The 19,792-nt window shown below is 38.9% G+C and overlaps 1 protein-coding gene across 3 annotated transcripts in view; it reads left to right on the plus strand.

Moving 5' to 3' along the window:
• ecel1 (endothelin converting enzyme-like 1) overlaps positions 1-19,792 on the plus strand; it is a 117,153-nt gene that overhangs the window by 35,104 nt on the left and 62,257 nt on the right. For all 3 annotated transcript variants that reach the window (XR_015759021.1, XR_015759020.1, XM_087993241.1), the window contains exon 3: positions 18,194-18,304. Coding sequence is in view for 1 of the 3 variants with exons in the window: in XM_087993241.1 (XP_087849367.1) it covers positions 18,194-18,304 (111 nt within the window). In the remaining 2 variants the exon portion in view is untranslated. The remainder of the gene's footprint in view (positions 1-18,193; positions 18,305-19,792) is intronic.

Consider the following 19,792-nt stretch of genomic DNA (forward strand, 5'->3'; position numbering starts at 1 on the left):
ATGATGTGGTTTCTCAGAGTCATTTCTTTATAAACAGCCGCTGCTGCTAATCCAGATTTATTTATCCTTCATGATCTATTGTAGATAAATTGATGGGCTTTTAACCTTCAAAAGGATTTTCGTACCTGACTACGTGATATTTATGTTACCTCCTATAACGTAAGAACAAAGTGAAGGTAACAGAGTACTGAAAGATTCAATAACATTTTTTTGCAACCTCTGATATCAATATATAATATAACCACAGACACTAGTGTGTCTAGGCTCAAGTTAAATTGGAATGTAAACTGAACCCTACTTCCCTCAGCATGACATGCTGCAAGAAGACTCAATAAGATGAAGATTGCTTTCTCTGAACCATCAGGTCACATGCCTTAACACAATGATGATGTCATGAGTATGTCCCTTAAAAAGTGTATTGTGTAATCACTGTGAGACATAACACCACAGTGGGTATCACTGTCAAAGCCAGCAACTGATGTCCATATCTAATTACTCTTGATCTGTTTGGCTGGACAGGAAGAGAGTGATTAAGGGACAATCATGCTCACAGTGCTGTGGCTCTGAGGATATATGTAGGCCAGACCAGGTAAGAACAGCAGATTTCCTTCCCTAAGTAACATTACTGGAACTGATGAGTTTGTTTTAATGTCCATCAATAATGATTTCACAGTCATCATTAGGTTAGCTGTTAACTCCAGAAGCTTGTTAACTTAATTTAAACTCACCAACTGCCATGGTGAGATTTTTGCGCATGTCTCCAGATCATAAACCTGTGCTTCTGGATTAGTAAACAAAACAGAACTTGCTAGCAAAACTCAACAGATCTGGCAGCAAGTGTGGAGAGAAAGCAAAGTTAATGTTTTGGGTCCAGTGACATTTCTTCAGAACCTCTTTAGAAATGTTAACTCTGCTTTCTCTTCACAGATGCTACTATACCTGCTGAGCTTTTCCAGCAATTTCTGCTTTTGTTTCTGACTTCCAGCATCCACAATTCTTCGGTTTTCTTTTGGATTAGTAGTCCAGTGACATTAGTACAATGCCATACTTCCCCCAACTGGAAGCAGAAAGGGGTTGCTGAGAGGTTAGCTGCATTGGCAAGTGTGACAATGAGGTGGTGTTTATGAATGCTAAATATGTGATTAATTGCTTATGAGCTGACCTGGAGTCCACCTGATTGGGATATGTCCTGAATGAGGCTGTGTAATTGCCTTCATTCAAGTGGCGTTCCCCAAGCTCAGTTGGACTGGCAAGGGTGTCCACTTCCATTGGAATATCCTACTACTCATATGCTTCGTTTGCTGCATTTTCCAATGATAGGACCAGTTGAGGGGCTTGTTTGAAGTCCAGTTGGGCTTCAGCTAGTTGGCAGTTTTGCATAGTTACATCATGAATTCCACAAACCAAACGGTCTCTAAGCATCTCATTAAGGGTTAAATCAAAATCACATGCTTTTACCAGTTGTCTTAACCTAGTCAAAATTCCTGATATGGATTCCCCTGGTTCTTGAATTGCTGAGTAAAAATGATGGTGTCTCAGAATTAGAGGAGCCTTGATGTCATTCATTTTCCTTAACTATATCCATCAATTCTTGAGAGGTTTTAGTATCTAGTGCCTCAGGGAAAGTTAGGCTCCTAATAACAGAAAAAACTGTGGCTCCACAGACTATCAGGAGAATTACTCATTGCTTTTCATCTGCCACAATGTCATTTGCCCATGAAAGATAATGCATTCTTGCCACATTCTGGATCAGTGGTGCTGGAAGAGCACAGCAATTCAGGCAGCATCCGAGGACAGGCAAAATCGACGTTTCGGGCAAAAGCCCTTCATCAGGAATAAAGTTTTCGTTTTTACCCCATTCTTGCCACATACCAGGCCCAGTCCTCAATGGTCGGGTTGAACAAGTCAAGCTTCCCAAACAAAGCCATGATGCAAGAAATGCTCACCCCAACTCAAAGATGACTTGGGTTGGGGTCATCTTTGGTGTGAGCGAGTTTTTTCAGGAACATGCTTTACTCTTGTTGCCACTGAAATAACTGCACCGAGGCAAGTATCCCATCACCAAGTTACCCTTTAATTACACATGAAGAGTCCTTGACCCTCCAACTGCCTCTTCAGGATCAGATCTCAGAGTGCCTGAATCTCTGATATTTCTACTTTTACCTGTCAACCAGGGATCCCTGATTGGACCAGATTAACAGCCCCAATCAGGCAACTCATATTCTGTAATGTCTAGCTGGCTGACCTTGTTACAACCGTTGGCAACCAGCATTCTTTTTTGGGCTGTGTGTTTCAATAATTTAGATGAGCAGCTAGCAACAAAATTTGTAGGATAAATGCAACCAAAAATGATCTTATCAAATGTTTCTCCCCTTCAATGTTATGGTATGCCTCTCTCTACTTCTATGGCGTCTCTCTGTCGTATTCGGAGCTGACTCAGCATATTTGTTTGAATGGGATTGCCTCAGCCCTGAGCTGCTTCAGAGCTTGTGGTCATAGAATTCCGCAGCTTGCTGCATTATTTACCCCATTGTACTTGACAACTATTGGCATTATTCTAATAAGGAAAACAATTTTCTCACTTGGATATCTGTTTTACCAAACAAGTTCATAACTTTAGTTCAAATGTAAACTAAAAATTGTATAACCAGAATCACATTAATCAATTCAATTTAAATAGTGAACTCTGTAGGATAACATCAAAAGCTTTCGATGAAAATATTTTGAAAATTGCATGTACAAGAACAAAGCTGACTCACAGCAGATGCTGCTAAGTGCTCATCGATAGTAAAATCAGGGGCAATGATTTGCCTAGGCATGACTGGATTTGGAATTTTACATAGATATGCTTAGATGTTTTAGAACACTCTTAGACATTTCTGTAATTTTAGTAAATTATAAATTATTAGAAGCCAATTTAATCTGTTTAAATTGTTAAGGCTGTTACTTTTTTACATTGCATCAATAATTTATGAATAAACAGGATATTTTTTCAAATTCTGTCATGTAATATCTAAAATTTAAGGTTCCTAATATGTCAAAGGATCTCTAAACATAGTCAGCTACTGGTAATAATGGTGATTTTCTATATTTCCAGAAAAATGTATCAAGTTGATAATCAATTTATTATTTTATCATGTAATTTAATGCCACACCTAGAGTTTAGGTTCAAGACAGATTGGTCAAGGAGAAGACAAAGTGAAGAACTGTTTTCAAGCTTAGCCTTCAAAGTAACACTATTTATTTGAGATTAGCATTAATAACGCTAATACCAGGTCATTACTAAGGACTAATGTATCTTTATGTCCATATGCTGTCTGAATCTTTCCAGTCTAGAATGTTTTAACACTACTCACACTGGGCTATTTACATCTAGTGAGTGTAGCTCCATGACAGCATTGAAAAACTGCTTGATAATTCTGAAGCCGATACATAAAAATGCACCTACAAAAAGAAATTTCATTTTGGATCTATTTCTGGCATAGCTTCATGCAAAGTGTGGAATTTACTCATGTTTTTACAAAGTGTATGAATGCATATTGGTTAAAGATTAACATGTCACCCCTATTTGCAAGATAACTCATCTGATTGCCAATCATTTCATTAAAAGCTGAAGGATGAGCAAGGGCAATTATCTTGTCCTATCACTGTTCTTGATACTGGTGGGTTGAGTCAACAGGACCCAGCAGTTTCTGATTTTCAAAGTCTGCTGGTCAGGCCTACGCCCTGGGCACATCCAGTGGTGAGAAAATAAGACATTTTCTTCTTCTTGCATGTGTGAACTATGGAGAGAAGGGGATTGAGAAGTAAAAGGGCAGTCGGGGTTAGTCTTTAGAGGTCCCACCCTTGCCTTAAATTGTCATTTATGCCTACAATTGTCACCAGACTGGGTCAATCAGAGGCCTCCATCCAACTTGTCAGGCAGGCACTTTTCCATGGTTTCCCAGTTAGAGAACTAACCACCTTTCTTTCACACTGGGGAGGCAGTTGATTGGGAAGATGGGGAGTTGAGACCCTTAAGTAGCCAATAATTGGAAATAAGGGCTTTAATTGCGAGTGATCCAAGAAAGTCATCCACAGACCTTTTCACCAGCACTTAATTGTTGAGGTGGTGAGAAGGGAATGAGTTTCTCTCCCAAGTAAACATGCCTGATTATATCCCATTGTCACCATCCCTTTGCCACCTCCAGGAAAGGAAATTGCATCAAAAACCACTAAACATTTTTCACTAAATATTTCACAATATTCATGCCAGAAAGCAAAATCATGATAACCAATACCTCAAAATTTAGTAACACAAACATAAGGATTGAAAATAAATGAATGTTGGTGTTCAATGCACTCACGTGTACAAGTAGGTTAATCTAATTCAATGACAGAAGTAATGGAAAGTACTCATTTTGTGCACAATAGTAATATACATTTGTGAGAAACGATACTCACTCAATTCAATAATTTCAGTCCGAGTTAAGATCTGAAGCAGTATTGTTTATTACACTCTTGCAAGAAGGGTGTTGTGTCCACTGTCCACAAGGCAGGGACACACACACACTGAATTCGACAAGTACACAATATTTATGTAATTCATTCCTCTTCCCTCCTCCCATTGCTCCTCCCCTGTTTACATCTCCCACTTCTCTAAGACCGGCACCCATCACTCTTGTTTATCTCTTGCCTTATCTGGCCTTGTCTGTGACAAAATGCTTATTTCTGGCCTCACAAGGCCATTTGACCACATCCTGCTGTGGTCCATTGTTGGGCATATCCTCCTTTACTGCCATCTTCTTCCTTGCTTGTTATGACCTTATGACCTCTTGATTGTGGTTTGTTCTTGTTTTTGCTGAAGCGGGAAACAGATGCTTATAACTACTGTTTGTACAGGCATATCTAGCTTAGCCCCCTCCCCTCACAGCACCTTATCTATTTGTCTGTAACATCTACAATTGTTTGCAGACACATTTCATTCTTGAATGCACATTTTAGCTAATACAAAAACAATTATATCTTTCCTTCACATAGTTTTCATTCTCGTTAACTCAGCTCTTGGCTGAAACAATTATACACTGGTGTGAGTTCATTTACCTTGCATAAGTAATAATGATTCCAGAAGTAACACTGCTTTACATATATCCCACAATTTTCCCCTTTTTCTTTAATTATCATTTGTTATCTTCTGCATTTTTCTCATATGTCGCTTCCAAATTGACGAGCATCTTTCCCGAAATTTCATTTATTTTGGAAATCTCCCCGAGGTCACTTATTCCTTCGTTGTTTAACAGGTAGAGCCCTTCTCTCCGATTGCTCTTTAAGGACATTTGTTTCATTAAGGCTGTCTCAATCAGTCTTTGGCTGAGTCCTCATATATAGGGTATGATGCAACAGCCAATGGCTACCAATACCACAGCTACTATTATCAGGGAAGTAAGGATGGAGACTACCACCCCCTTCCATTTTCCAAACTATGATTCAAACCATCCTGTGAGAGATGTGTCTACTCCTGAATTTGCAGCCAGTTCCTCTGCTAAGGTAGTCAATCCCCTTAAGGCCCGAGTAATTGAACCATCAGGTGCAGTGTTATTAGGAATAAAGGTACAACAGCTTCCTTCTAACATCACACACACACACACACACACACACACACACACACACACACACACCTTTTTCCACTAAAATGATATCAAGGGCCATTCTGTTTTCCCATGCCATCCTACTTGTCGCATCAAGCTGTTCTGATATTCCTTTAACCGCATCTCTTGTATAATTTATAAATCACTGTTGATTATAGAAAATGTAATTTATCCAATCTACATTTTTATTAATTGTTACCCACCAGAAGAGAGCCGACTCAAAGCCTGCTGCAATCTGGTTGTGAGCCTTGAATTCATCTGGTACCTCTCTTGGAACTCCTATAGAGTCTAGATAAATCCTGCCATCGAAAGAGGTGTCTAACAGTGATTTCTTACTCCTTCCCTTTTTCTCTACTATCTTTTCCTTCTCAAATGCCAAGGTAAATGGAATTGCCAATTGTACAATTGCACATATCCCTCTCCAATCCGGAGGTAGGGTGGGTCTCAATATTTTGCCTCCACAGTACTACCATAGATCCGCTTGAGGAATCTTTAGTGCTGAGTAGTTCCCTCCCTTGTCCGTTTCAGTGACATTCTTAATCTCTGTACATAATTTCAGCTCCCCAAGTCTCTGGACCGATTTGTACCTCGTCTATGCACAAACGACGTGTGATTTCTGACTGCGGCTGAAAATGTAGGGGGTGGTGCTTTTAAGTCTTTCTTCTCCAAGGGAGGGAACATTAGAGATATGGAGGTACAGTTCCTATCATTCCATGCAGTCTCATCCTGATACAGGGCTATCATACATTTCATGCCCTTCCTGTCTTGCTTCCACCTGAGTGGAAAGGGAACCACCTGGGCCATTGGTCTACCGGAGGCACATGCATAGCAATTGCTCTTGTTCAGACTTTTTACAGTATACTTTACCCAGTCAACCCAGGCATTTGCATCCCCATATCCAGTTTCTATTTCGATGGTCTGTTTCAAGTCCTCTATAATTTTTACCACTTTAGGGTCATCGGGAGGGGTGAAAGGTTGAGTCTTACTATCTAGTAGTTCTGTCCATTTTCCCTTTCCTACGCTAATTCAAAAACAACAGCCCCAGAAATCCTCCCTGTTTGCTTTCATTCCTATCCCAAATGTTTCATTTAATTGTATCTCATAGGTGCCCCCCCCCCACCCCCAAAGTTGCTTCATGCCATGTGGTTTTCTTTGTCGTTAGGTATATTGGGTTACGGTCTTTATCGGGATAATCGAGAGCTGATCAGAAGGCGGCCCGGTGTACTGTGACGAAACGATTATACCAAGTACCATCCCCATAAAGGACTTAAGATGTATCTCTGAGTTGCTGTACTGTCTCTGATTATCTACGTCCCCACAATTTACTAAGCTACATGCATTAGGTCTATTATTTGCGGATTATCAGACTCAGGGACCGTTAATAACACATATGAAAATAATGTTTGACAAAATCCCAATACTGGGAGAGCTTGTATCATAACCCTAAGCATCCTCAGCATTCTAAAAATCGTGCTGAAGCACCAAAAATCTTAATGTACAATCCTACAGAAATAATCCCGTGCTCGCGTCACCACTATATAATGAATTACTCAAAGTCTCTTTAGCCTGAGTCTCAGTGGTTCTTCCGTTGATTCAGCTGTCCAGTCTTCTTCCTCAACTGGAGATTCCACTGGCCCTTTCCCCGCCGTTCTTATCGTTGTTTCAGTGGTCAAAAGAGCCTGATACTGCCCTTCCCAGTCCGGTTGCAATTTAGTCTCTGTCCACGGTTTCATTAAGACCCAATCTCCCGGTCGAATCGGATGAACAGCGAATTCAAGGGGCAAAGTCTGTGCCAATAAACCCTGTTTCCTGAGGAAAGACAAAGAGGAAGAGAAGTCCAGTATATACTTCTTTAAGAACAAATCTTTAGTTTCTGGGATTGGCAGTGGCCAGATATGAGCTTCCTGAGGACCTGGGACTTTAGGTATAAGGGAATAAACCACCACTTCCTATGGATTCAGGGCTGCTTCTTTAGTTACCTCATCAGCCAGTAATGTAGCTTTCCATTCTTTAATTAACAATGAATTAATGCAGCCATGTTTTAAATTAACCATGAATCAATATGACAAGTCTGTGAGACTGTGTGAAGGGATCCTGCCAATTAATATTGATTCAGGCTAACACAATCGATTTGTTATAAATATTAATTATAAATTATATATTATATAAATATAAAAATCATTATCTGTAATTCAGTGTGGAAACGCAACAAATGACTAAAACATTTTAAAACTGTAATTGCGCCGTTCTGTTTGTTTACTAGTCACTTGTGACCTTTCATTTTGTTTCTGTAATTGTTTTGCTCGAACACATTCATTTTTAAGAACCTCAACAGATTTCATAGCACCATTTGCAGTTAATTCAATCCCAATTTGGTGGCAGTATTTTGTCATGAGTGCAAAACTGATTCTTTGTGCCTCTCATCACAAAACTGTCGCCATAATCCGATTAACTCTTTCGTTCCTGCTGTCTTGGGCTTAAAATTTAAGGATGACCTTGTTGCCCCCCATCTCGACTAGGAAAACTACGTCCTCTTTTTATAAAGTCCCACCTTTAAATTTATCAAGGGTTCCTGGTGGGTCCCCGGGGGCAGGAACTCCTGACACCCCTATTTTTCATCAAGGTTCATAAACGGTACTGCCTTTACTTCCTTTTTCAGATCTGGACACTCTCTCTTAAAGTGTCCCGTCCTTCCACAATAACAACATCCCGCCTGTGGGGATTTCCACTTCGATCCTTGTTCCTGTTCACAGACCCCTTAACATCTCCTCCCCGACCATTCCGGTTTCCTTCTCCTTTTAGTTTTGTCCTTTTCTTTATTATCTCATCAACCGTGGCTATCATTATTTTTGCCTTTTGTTTCTACTTCTCATGTTATATTGCCAGGTCAATTGCTGAGGAAAAAGTGAGGACTGCAGATGCTGGAGATCAGAGCTTAAAAATGTGTTGCTCGAAAAGCGCAGCAGGTCAGGCAGCATCAAAGGAGAAGGAGAATCAACGTTTCGGGCATAAGCCCTTCTTCAGGCTTATGCCCGAAACGTCGATTCTCCTTCTCCTTTGATGCTACCTGACCTGCTGCGCTTTTGCAGCAACACATTTTTAAGGTCAATTGCTGACCCAATTTAACCAATTGAACAGCTTTAGGGCCACCTAATGGCCGTTCTTCATCACCCAATGTTTTGTTTAGATCTTGAAAATGTTTTTTAAGAAACATTGCAATATTTCTTGCTCGCCATAACTTCAAATACCAATTCATCAATTTATGCTTTTCTAAATTTTAAAGCCTGTTCCTAACTTGTAAATATATATTTATATTTATAAATTCAATTGTTCAGTATTTAATATTTAAAATGTTAAATGCATACAGTTTCCAACTTTAAAATCCACTATAATTACCCAGTTTTAGTCCCTTAATTTAAATCCAAAATTAGTTTTCATAAGTAGTCCTGACTAATCATTGCTCAATTACAATGCTATAGGTCGTGAAATAATCGGAGCTGCTTTAAAAGGATTTGTCTATTCAAGTTTAAAAAAATTTCTAATGCATGAACAATAGCCGAATCCAAGGTCATAGATATTAACCATAGGATTTTTTTACTACAATCTAATGTTGAACCGAAACTTCAACTGTCCTCCATAAATCGCTTTTAATTAAGGTTAAAAGAGATTAGTTAGAAACTGATAGTAAGGCAGTCATGACATGTAAAAAGAACAGGAGTTAACATTTTATTTCATAATCACTGTAAAATCCTTAACCTTAAAAGAAATCATTTTAAATTTCCATAATAAAAATCAGATTCAAAACAGTCCTGGATCTCAAGCTCCAGGAACAAAGCACAAACATTCAATCACCAACAAACAAATATGCATTTAAACCAAATCACAAAGGGTTAAACTTTCTACCAGCTGTACAGCTCTTTTCTCTCTCACACACCATATCCCACAGACACTTTCTGAGCTTCCAATAACAACACCTCTAGCTGCTCCTCGCTTCACCCCTCTATCTTTTGAATATTTTTCTGAATGTCTGGCCATGATTTAGTTACAAAGTGTACCCTTAATAGCCCCTCAGCTACTTGCCCTTCCAACTTGAAGCATAATCAGATTCCTCCTGACTGTAAGGCTTTTTTTCATTAACATATAACTTCAAATATTTACAAACCCAGTCTGCGGCCGACCCGTACTTTGGCCAGAGAACGGCAGGACAAAGAATGGATTCCTTCGTCCATACAAAGCAACAATATTTAATCATCTTTTTCCTATCTTTTTCCCTTGTACATGTATTATTTTTCCAATTCCACAACATCCTGCCTAACGGACATTCTGGAAGTATGTTGTAAGGGACCCCGCCCCCATTTCCATTGCCTTTTTCTTTTGTTTTCCCGGAGGCTTTTTCCTTACCCATGGCACAACCCATACTGAGTTCCTTCGTTAGTCCCTTATTAACTACTAAAATTCAATCCTGGCCACGAAGGCAGTACTTAAAAGTCAATTTTCTTACCTTGGCCTGTGCACAGAGTTGCCTGGCCCCTTTTTAACGTATTTCCTATCAACCTCCTTTCACTCTCTGATTCAGTTGTCTCTCTTGTGGGATTCGTACCAGTCACCCAAGGGAGCGGACCAAACCGGGACACGAGACTGCTCCTCAATCAGGAACTGGACATGTCTTCCCAGTGCCCAGGGCCAGCCACTTCCCCCGGCGATGGAAGAATATCCCGGACGAGCCCCCAATTGTGATAAACTAAGCTCACTCACTTCAATAATTTCAGTCCGAGACAAGATCTGAAGCAGTAGTATCGTTTATTACACTCTTGCAAGAGGGGTGTTGTGTCCACTGTCCACAAGGCAGGGACACACACACACTGAATTCAATAAGTACACAATATGTAATTCGTTCCTCTTCCCTCCTACCATTACTCCTCCCCTGTTTACATCTCCCACTTCTCTAAGACCGCTGCCCATTACTCTTGTTTATCTCTTGCCTTATCCGGCCTTGTCTGTGACAAAATGCTTATTTCTGGTCTCACAAGGCCATTTGACCACATCCTGCTGTGGTCCATTGTTGGGTATATCCTCCTTTACTGCCATCTGCTTCCTTGCTTGTTATGACCTTATGACCTCTTGATTGTGGTTTGTTCTTGTTTTTGCAGAAGCGGGAAACAGATGCTTATAACTACTGTTTGTACAGGCATATCTAGCTTAGCCCCCTCCCCTCACAGCACCTTATCTATTTGTCTGTAACATCTAGAATTGTTTGCAGGCACATTTCATTCTTGTATGCACATATTAGCTAATACAAAAACAATTTTATATTTCCTTCACATAGTTTTCATTCTTGTTAAGTCAGCTCTTGGCTGAAACAATTATGCACTGGTGTGAGTTCATTTACCTTGCATAAGCAATTATGATTGCAGAAATAACACTGCTTTACCTATATCCCACACATTGGTATGCAGTTTCCTATCTGTTGCACATTTAACAATTAGTGTGAAAGTGTTCTGCTCAATTGCATTGAAGTTACATCTCAAGAGCCTTAAAAATTCATTTTGCAAAATACTCCTGCAAAGAATGAAAGCTGCTGCCAATACAAGGTGGTCACTTGGATGGTTGCATAGAATGAAGAAAAGTATATAAAGCAATCAGATGAGTTATCTTGCAAATAGGGGTATCAGGTTAATCTTTAACCAACATGCTTGTCACACGCTTTGTAAAAATATGAGTAAATTCCACACTTTGTGTGAGGCTATGCCAAAAATAGATCCAAAATGAAATTTCTTTTTGTAGGTGCATTTTTATGTAAGGGCTTCAGAATTTCTAATACAGCATTTTTCAGAATGACATTTCTATTGGAATGTTGTGCTACAGCAATTTTGGCACATAATTTAGGCTGACATCCCAATATAACAATGTAGAGGTAGTGTACTGTCTCAAGTAGCACATGCTATATGTGACCAAGACTTTGCTTGCCCTTTCAGTTGGATGGAGAATAAAACATGGTACAAGTTGAAGATAAACTGAGGAGATTATTTTTCAGTCCTGGACAATTGTTATTAGATTAGATTACCTACAGTGTGGAAACAGGCCCTTCAGCCCAACAAGTCCACACCGACTGTCTGAAGAGTAACCCACCCAGACCCATTTCCCTCTGACTAATGCACCTAACACTGTGGGCAATTCAAGCATGGCCAACTCACCTGGCCTGTGGGAGGAAACCAGAGCACCCACAGGAAACCCACACAAAGACAGGGCGAATGTGCAAACTCCACACAGACAGTCACCCGAGGCTGAAATCGAACCTGGGACCCTGGTGCTGTGAGGCAGCAGTACTAATCACTGAGCCACCATGCCGCCCAAACTTCTATACCCAAAATGACTAAAGCAGATTAGCTGGTTATTATCTTATTGCTGTAAGGTGTTCTTTGAAGTGAACAAATTGGCTGTTGCATTTCTTATATTACAATGTTTTAAAAACACTTGTAAAATGTCCTGCTAAGTTCTGTAGTCTGGAAGGACACTATATATATAAAACAGGCAAGTCTTTCTTTATCTTTGCGAAAAATAGTGATGGACTTTACCAGATCTATGGAGAAAGGGTTTTTAATATTTCCACTTTTGTGTACATTCAGACTTGGTTTTTGTTGACATATTTGGCTACAGCTTTTTTTCATTCTTGTATGGAACGTGGATTTCACTGGCACGGCTGGTCTTTGGTGTCCTTGAACTGATTGGCTCTCTTGGCCATACAGAGGGCTATTAAGAGACAGAGACATTACTGTGGGTCTGGAGTCTCATGCAGGCCAGATCAGGGAAGGGCAGCAGATTTATTTTTGTAAAATGCATTAATAAATCAGAAATATTTTTAGAATAAAGGTTGTATAATCACTAATCAGCTCATTTTTAATTCCTGAGTTTATTGAATTAGACCATGAACAACTACCCTAACCGGATTTGAAACCACATCCCATGAGGTATCAGATTTCTGAATCTAATGACATTACCTCTGTACCACCTTCTACTCCTATTCATCATCATTGGTCAAACTGTTGCTCTGATTTACTTTTAGTTTATCAGTCAGCTGAAATAATCTACCAGTTTGAGTTTCATTTACATGGTTTGAGTGTCTGTTCATTTCATCTTTGACACTTTGCCTAAGTTTTCCTTTCAATGTCTTGAACTCATTGCAACAGTTTGTCAGCAGTTTGAAACTTATGAAACCATCAAAATGACAGCAAGAGAGCTTATTGTCCTTTAAGAGCAAAATTTTGTGAATAGCACACAGGTATACATAGATTATTTAAGAATCAAATTCAAAATTAACCTATATTGAGAATACATGGAGCAATCTCCCTAAAAGAGTTCATTCTAACCACCTAAAGCACTAAGATAAGAAGTAATAGAGTTTGTGGATGGGAATTAATAAATCTAAAATTTTGGAAGACAATTGATACAGTGCCTCAAAAGAGACTAATGTCTGAAATGAAAGGTCTTATGATAAAGGAAGATGTTGTAAATTGGATAATAAATTGACTTCATAATTGAAAAGCTAAAATAGATCAATGGTAGTATTTCTAATTGGACAGTTGTGATCAGCAGAGTCAGAGTTCAATCTTAAGACTTAAGCTGTTCAGAATATAAATGACATTTCATATTAAAAAAATGTGGGTTGACAGATATCGATGCAAAATGTATGACACCAGCTGCAAAGAAAAATAACACGACCTGATATCTAAGCACGTTCATAGAATATAAATCTAAGGAAGTGATTCTGACATTTTATAAAGCTTCATGAGTACTGCATCAATGTATGATTACCATACACAAAGATGATTTTGAGGCAGTGGAGATGTTTCAGAGAAATACAGTAAAATGATTCCAGATTCATATTCTTCTAATGAAGAAAACATTAGCATTTTAAATTTACTCAGTTATAAAAATTAAGGTGGCTTTGACTCAATTTTCTTAAAATAATCTAATAAACAGACAAGTTGATGTAAAGCATTACTTTATGTAAAAGTACAACATAAGAATTAAAGAACATGAGCACCAGCCGAGGGAGCTATTAGTTTAAACGTAAATATTGAATTATGCAGTAGTCTGCCACCACTTGTGGTAAATTCTCTGGTGAATTGTTCAGGAGGTAATCACATTCACTCCTGATTTAATTGTGAACTGGGATTTGGCTAAGAGATAGGTAAATGATTCTTTTGTTTGGGGGACATAGAAGATTTGATCTGACTTAAACATCAGGCCAGATCATGGAGAGAATTGTTTGGGTCAAATAACCTTTTCCTCCTCCTTTTCCTGTTTGTTATGTTCTAATGAATTTGCTACAAATTAAATGATTGCTCAATAGGGTTTCCTTTCTATATTCCCAGTTAAAATTGATAGCTTCAGACAATCATGGCCCAATCCACTTTATTGACATGAATTTATTACAATGACAACTTAAGAAATAGCCTGTAAAATCTTTGTACTTGTCTGCCTTTAGCATGTCACCGCTGATGGTTGGTATGATTTTGCGATTTGAGGGAAAGGTGCTTGAAGTGGCACCTGGTGCTTGAAAAGGCCTCAGGCTTCTTGGTACACTTTCCAAGCCATGGGGTTAGCCAAGTATCACTTTCGTTTGGCACTAAAGGTGGTTTAGATAAATGTTTCTTGAAAAAGGCTGAAGTGATTTTCTTTAGACATTGAGTAGGTCTGGCTTGTACTCATTGGAATTGAAAAGATTGACAGACAGCCTTATTGAAACATATGAGAATCTTACGGGTCTTGACAGGATGGACACAGTGGTTGTTTCACTTTGTAGAGAGTCCAGGACAAGAGGGCATAATGTCAGAGTATGGGGTTGCCCATCTAAAACAGAGATGAGGAAACATTTCTTCTGTCAGAGGTCAGTAAATCTGTGGAATTCTTTACCCCAGAGGGCGGTGTATGTTGGATCATTAAGTATATTCAAGGCTGAGATGGACAAATTTTCACTCAGTAAGGTAATCAAGGGTTATGGCGTAAAGACAGAAAAATGGAGTTGAGGCTCATCAGATCAGTCATAATTTCACTGAATGGCAGCAAAGTCTAGATTCACCAAATGACCTTCTTTTGCTCATATGTCCTCTGGTCTGAGGAGTTATCAAGTGACTCCCTTCCAACCTCTCCCAAACAACTTGCATCTACCTCAGTACTCATGTTCAAGTAAGTTTCCTGTTGTTTTTGAGAACATGGCAGCTACAGTGCATTGGCTTGCAGTCCATGGGACTGTACACCTTCTCCAATTATTAAGATGCAATTGTGATCAAAAGTGCCTTGTTCCATTTCATCTTTTGAGCTGAGAGATCGCAAGTTGGAAATCAGTGGGCGTAATATACACCTAATGATTACTTCATGAGTGCATTTCTGAACTGGATTCCCACAAAAATTAGCATTTAGGTTAACTGTAAATTGAGGCAAAATGAATAGCATTGTTTAATAAGTTTAGTCATAATGAATGCAATTGCACCATAGAGGGGTTCACCTTTATACAGTAAATGGAAGAGCATTGGGAAAAGTTGATGAGCAGAGTGACCTGGGAGTTTAAGTCCATTGTACCCTGAAGGTTGCTGCACAGGTGGATAGAGTGGTCAAGTAGGCATATGGTATGCTTGCCTTCATTGGACGGGGTATTGAATAAAAAAGCTGGCAGAACATGTTAAAATTGTACATGACGTTAGTTCGGCTGCATTTAGAATACTGTGTACAATTCTGGTCGCTATATTACCAAAAGGACGTGGACACTTTGGAGAGGATGTTGCCTGGTATGGAAGGTTTTAGCTATGAAGAGCATTTAAGTAGGTTAGGTTTGTTTTCATTAGAAAAAAGGAGATTGAGGGAGTCCTGATTGAGGGTAATCATGAAGGGTATAGACAGGGTGGATAGAGATAAGCTTTTTCCCAGGGTAAAGGATTCAATAATGAGAGGTCACGCTTTCAAGGTGAGAGGTGAAAAGTTTAAGGGGGATACACGCGATAAGTACTTTACACAGAGGATGGTAGGTGCCTGGAACTCGTTGCCAGCAAAGAAAATAGAGGCAGGCACGGTAGATTCATTTAAGATGCGTCTGGACAGATGCATGAGTAGGTGGGGAGCAGAGGGATACAGATGCTTAGGAATTGGGGGCCAGGTATAGACAGTAGATTTGGATCGGCTCAGGCTTGGAGGGCCGAAGGGCCTGTTCCTGGGCTGTAAATTTTCTTTGTTCTTTGTTCTTTTTGCAGTGCTGCACTTGACCCCATTGAGAAAAGACAGTTACTTACTCTTCCCAATTTGGAGGCACTATTTTCCACAATGACATTTCACCCAGTTGAGTTTCAAGCCAACATGGTGAATGCCCAACCTTTGACCCACAAGTTATCCTCTATTCTTCATGTCTCTACTTTGTTTTTTTCCCCATAGGCCCTGCACCCTCCAAGTATCAAGGCTAAAATGACCATAATTTGCCTTAAACCTCCTATCAGGACCACACAGTCACTTCCAATAATCCACCATGCCCCATTCTACCATTTTCTCCCCATAACTGTGACTATTTCCTCGGCAACTAAATTAAAGATTGATAAGGTGAATGGCAGGCATCTTTTTCCAAGGGTGGGAGATTTCAAGACAAGGGGGCATATTGAGAGAAGAATACACAGAGAAGGGTTTGTGTGTGGAATGAACTTCAAAAGGAAATAATGGAGGCAGGTACAGTTACAACATTTAAAAGACATTTAGGTAAGTATATGAATAAAAACTGTTTGGAGTGATGTGGACCATCTGCAGGCAGGTGGGACTAGTTTGGTTTGGAATTATAGTCAGCATGGACTGGTTGGACTGAAGGATCTGATTCTGTGTTATCTGACTCGATAACTCTATAAATGAGGCAATCCCTAGGTTTGATCACCCTGTCACCGTTACAATGTCAGGGATTGACCCCTGAAAAACCCAGAATCCCCAACTCCACACTTCCACCAACTAATTGCAGATCACCTACCAGACTGAGTCTACAACAATACCCCACCACCACAGTTACTGATTTGTAACTTGTCCTTATCACAGTTTCTTATTGTTGCAAGCTGCCTGATATTCTCTGTGTTACCTGATTGCTAAATTTGACCTCATCAACCAATCTAAGCAGGCAGGACTTAATTATCACAGTTTATCTGAATGGTAAAAATCAGATTCTTGGCCCTTCGCCCAATTAAGACATCATGCTTAGCATTATTCTTAATCCGTAATGGAGGGAAAATCATGTACATTGCTTTGTTTGAGCTGTAAATTCTTTGTATGTTTCTGCATTTCTCTCCTGTTTCCAGTTTCCTTGAGTCAAACTGACAATTGATCTTAACTGATGGAAACATTTGAGCTGTTGCCTCACTAAGAACTGGATTTGAGCAACATCTCTGATAGAAAGTGCAACTGATAGCAAATTTTCAATTCTAATTGCACTTATAGACAAATATAAGTGTCTTTCTTTGTTCAGATAGTAATGGAGACCCAATTTGTGCTGTATTTTGTCAGATGCTATTGCATCTCTAGTTAAAATTAAAAGCACAAGCCCCCATTCACTGATTTGCAAACATTAGTCTTTGCCTCCTAACAAGCTGTCCTTACATTTAAAATGGGGAGTGCAATGCATTGTAATTGCAGATCTCACCTTTGAGTATCATGCTCTAAGGCTCATGAGAAAATGCAAATCACCTTTTGAATGTCCTGACTTATTTTATGTAGAACATTTACAATCATCATCAAAAGAAGTCTACCTGTAAAATAAAACCCCAGTTTCAATCTTCAACATCAGAGTTTGAACAATTACACTACACAAAATATGAATGTCTCAATTTTTAAGAATATGGATAATGTTTCTGGCTACCTATTTCACCTAATAGCATTTCATATATCCATACTTTAAAATAAGACCTTATTTCTGTGGAAACATGTTGCAACATTATGTAAATTTTCAATGCTTGTTTAGAACTTTTAAAATTTCTACATTGTATGCAAGAGTGTTGAAGTGTCCAGCAACTATGGTGTCATAGGTTGGAATTTTACACACCCTCAACACCAGCGCAGACAGGTAAGGGTATGGTAGGGAGTTGCGTGTGGGGGTGGGGATGTGTTGGCAGGCAGTAAAAGTGAGCTGTATGACAGCAGCGCTGTACCTGCTGCTTATCTGCCTCAATTAATGGCCACTTAAGGACCTCTTCCAGCTATTGCAGGAATTTACAGGTGCCAAGAAGTGTTGAAGTTAAAATTCTGGGCACAGTTGATTCTCTTTGTAAAATTTCTGTAAGACCTCATAAGATATTTCTATTTGTGGTAATAAACCAGTACTTACAATTTTTGTAAGTTACGCAATCAGATTGAGAACAGGTCACAGAACCCCACAGAGAAAGAGAATTTGCTAAACCTTAAAAAAAACTCTATGAATAACTCCACACCTCATTCTGACTTGAAGGAATCATGGATCCCTTAAGAAAAAGAAAAATGCTCTGTTTAAGAAAAAACTACAATATTTTATTGGTATTTTATCCATTAATGGCACATTTTTTATTGACCAGATTCTGATAGCATACAAAGATCTAATGGAAAAATTAGTAAGTCTGCTTGGGGGAGATAATGCCAAAAAGAAGACTGAAGAGATATTACAGTTAGAGATGCAATTGGCAAATGTAAGTAAAACAACAGATATTCTATGAATTACTGTAAGGCTTCAGCAAGTATGTATTTTAAATTGATTATTCCTGTTTCACTCCTAATTACAGTTATAATTGCTGCTCATAAGAAAAGGCAAATGGAATGCTATAAAAATGCTATAAATAATGTACATAATCAATTCTAGGATGTAATAGATATTACTAAATATTGTTGGGCATTAGGATTATGGAACTCTTGCATTGATCAATTTTTACTTCAGACTCACGACAACATGATAGGGAGGCAGGCAAGAAATAGAAAACTTGATATCTGTTTGGGGAATTCGTTCAAATTCATCTTTAAGGAGGTTTAACCGGGCACTTGGAAAAATTCAAAATAAATTGTCAACATGGTTTTGTAAAAGTGAAATTCTGTTTAATCCATTTATTTGAATCACTTGAAGAAGTAATGTGAATAAAAGTGAAACTATTGATTGAGCCCTCCACTATAACCTGATGAAGGAGCGTCGCTCCGAAAGCTAGTGTGCTTCCAATTAAACCTGTTGGACTATAACCTGGTGTTGTGTGATTTTTAACTTTGTACACCCCAGTCCAACACCGGCATCTCCAAATCTTATTAGTTTGGTCTCTTGAAGGAAGGATGTAAATGCAGTGGGAGCAATTCAAAGGAGCTTGACCAGGTTAATGCCTGGAATGAGCTGGTTGTTTTATAGGGAAAGATTTGACAGGCTGGGTGTAATTTCACTTGAGTGAGGGGTGATTTAATTAGGTTTATAAGATCCTGAATGGTCTTGGTAAAATAAATATGAAATAGCTGTTTACTCTCATGCATAAGTGCAGACCTGGGGACTGTTTTAAACTTAGGTGTCACCTTTTTGTGACAGAGAGGAAATACTTTCTCTGGGTGGGTGTGGGTGGGATTGAGTCACTCTGGAACTGTATGTCTGCACTTAATGTATATATTTGTTGTTAGATTGAGTGCTAAATTATTACATTGGATCAAAAGGAAATTGCCATCAACACAGAATAGCCTAACAATTTTTTTTAAAGATCAGTTAAATATAATTAAGCTATGTTGGGATCAATGAAAGAGAAATGTACAGTAGGAAAAGCAGCCAGAGGGCCACTTCATGGAACAATGAGCCAATATCCAACAATAATATCCAGTATTAAGAGTGGAGTACAACAATTTTATAATCTTATTCACAGTCTGATATGTACTACCTGAAAGGGTGGTGGAAGCAGATTCAACAGAAACATTTGAAGAGGATTGGATAAGCGTTTGAAAAGTAAAATTTGACAGAGGAGTGTGACTAGCTCTTTTAAAGAGCCAGCATAGACATCATGGGCTATGAGATCTCCCTTGTATGATTCCAATTTCAGGTCTATTTCATAAATTCTGAATAAGCTCATTGGCGATCTTGTTTTCAGTGTGAGAAAGAAAAAAAACAATCATAACTTGCTTGAAGACAACTAACATGTAGCAACAGAATTTTATTGCAA

Source organism: Chiloscyllium plagiosum, unplaced genomic scaffold, assembly GCF_037043375.1.
Source record: "Chiloscyllium plagiosum isolate Xiang-an unplaced genomic scaffold, Cpla_swu_hap1 HiC_scaffold_13, whole genome shotgun sequence".
NCBI lineage: Eukaryota > Metazoa > Chordata > Chondrichthyes > Orectolobiformes > Hemiscylliidae > Chiloscyllium > Chiloscyllium plagiosum.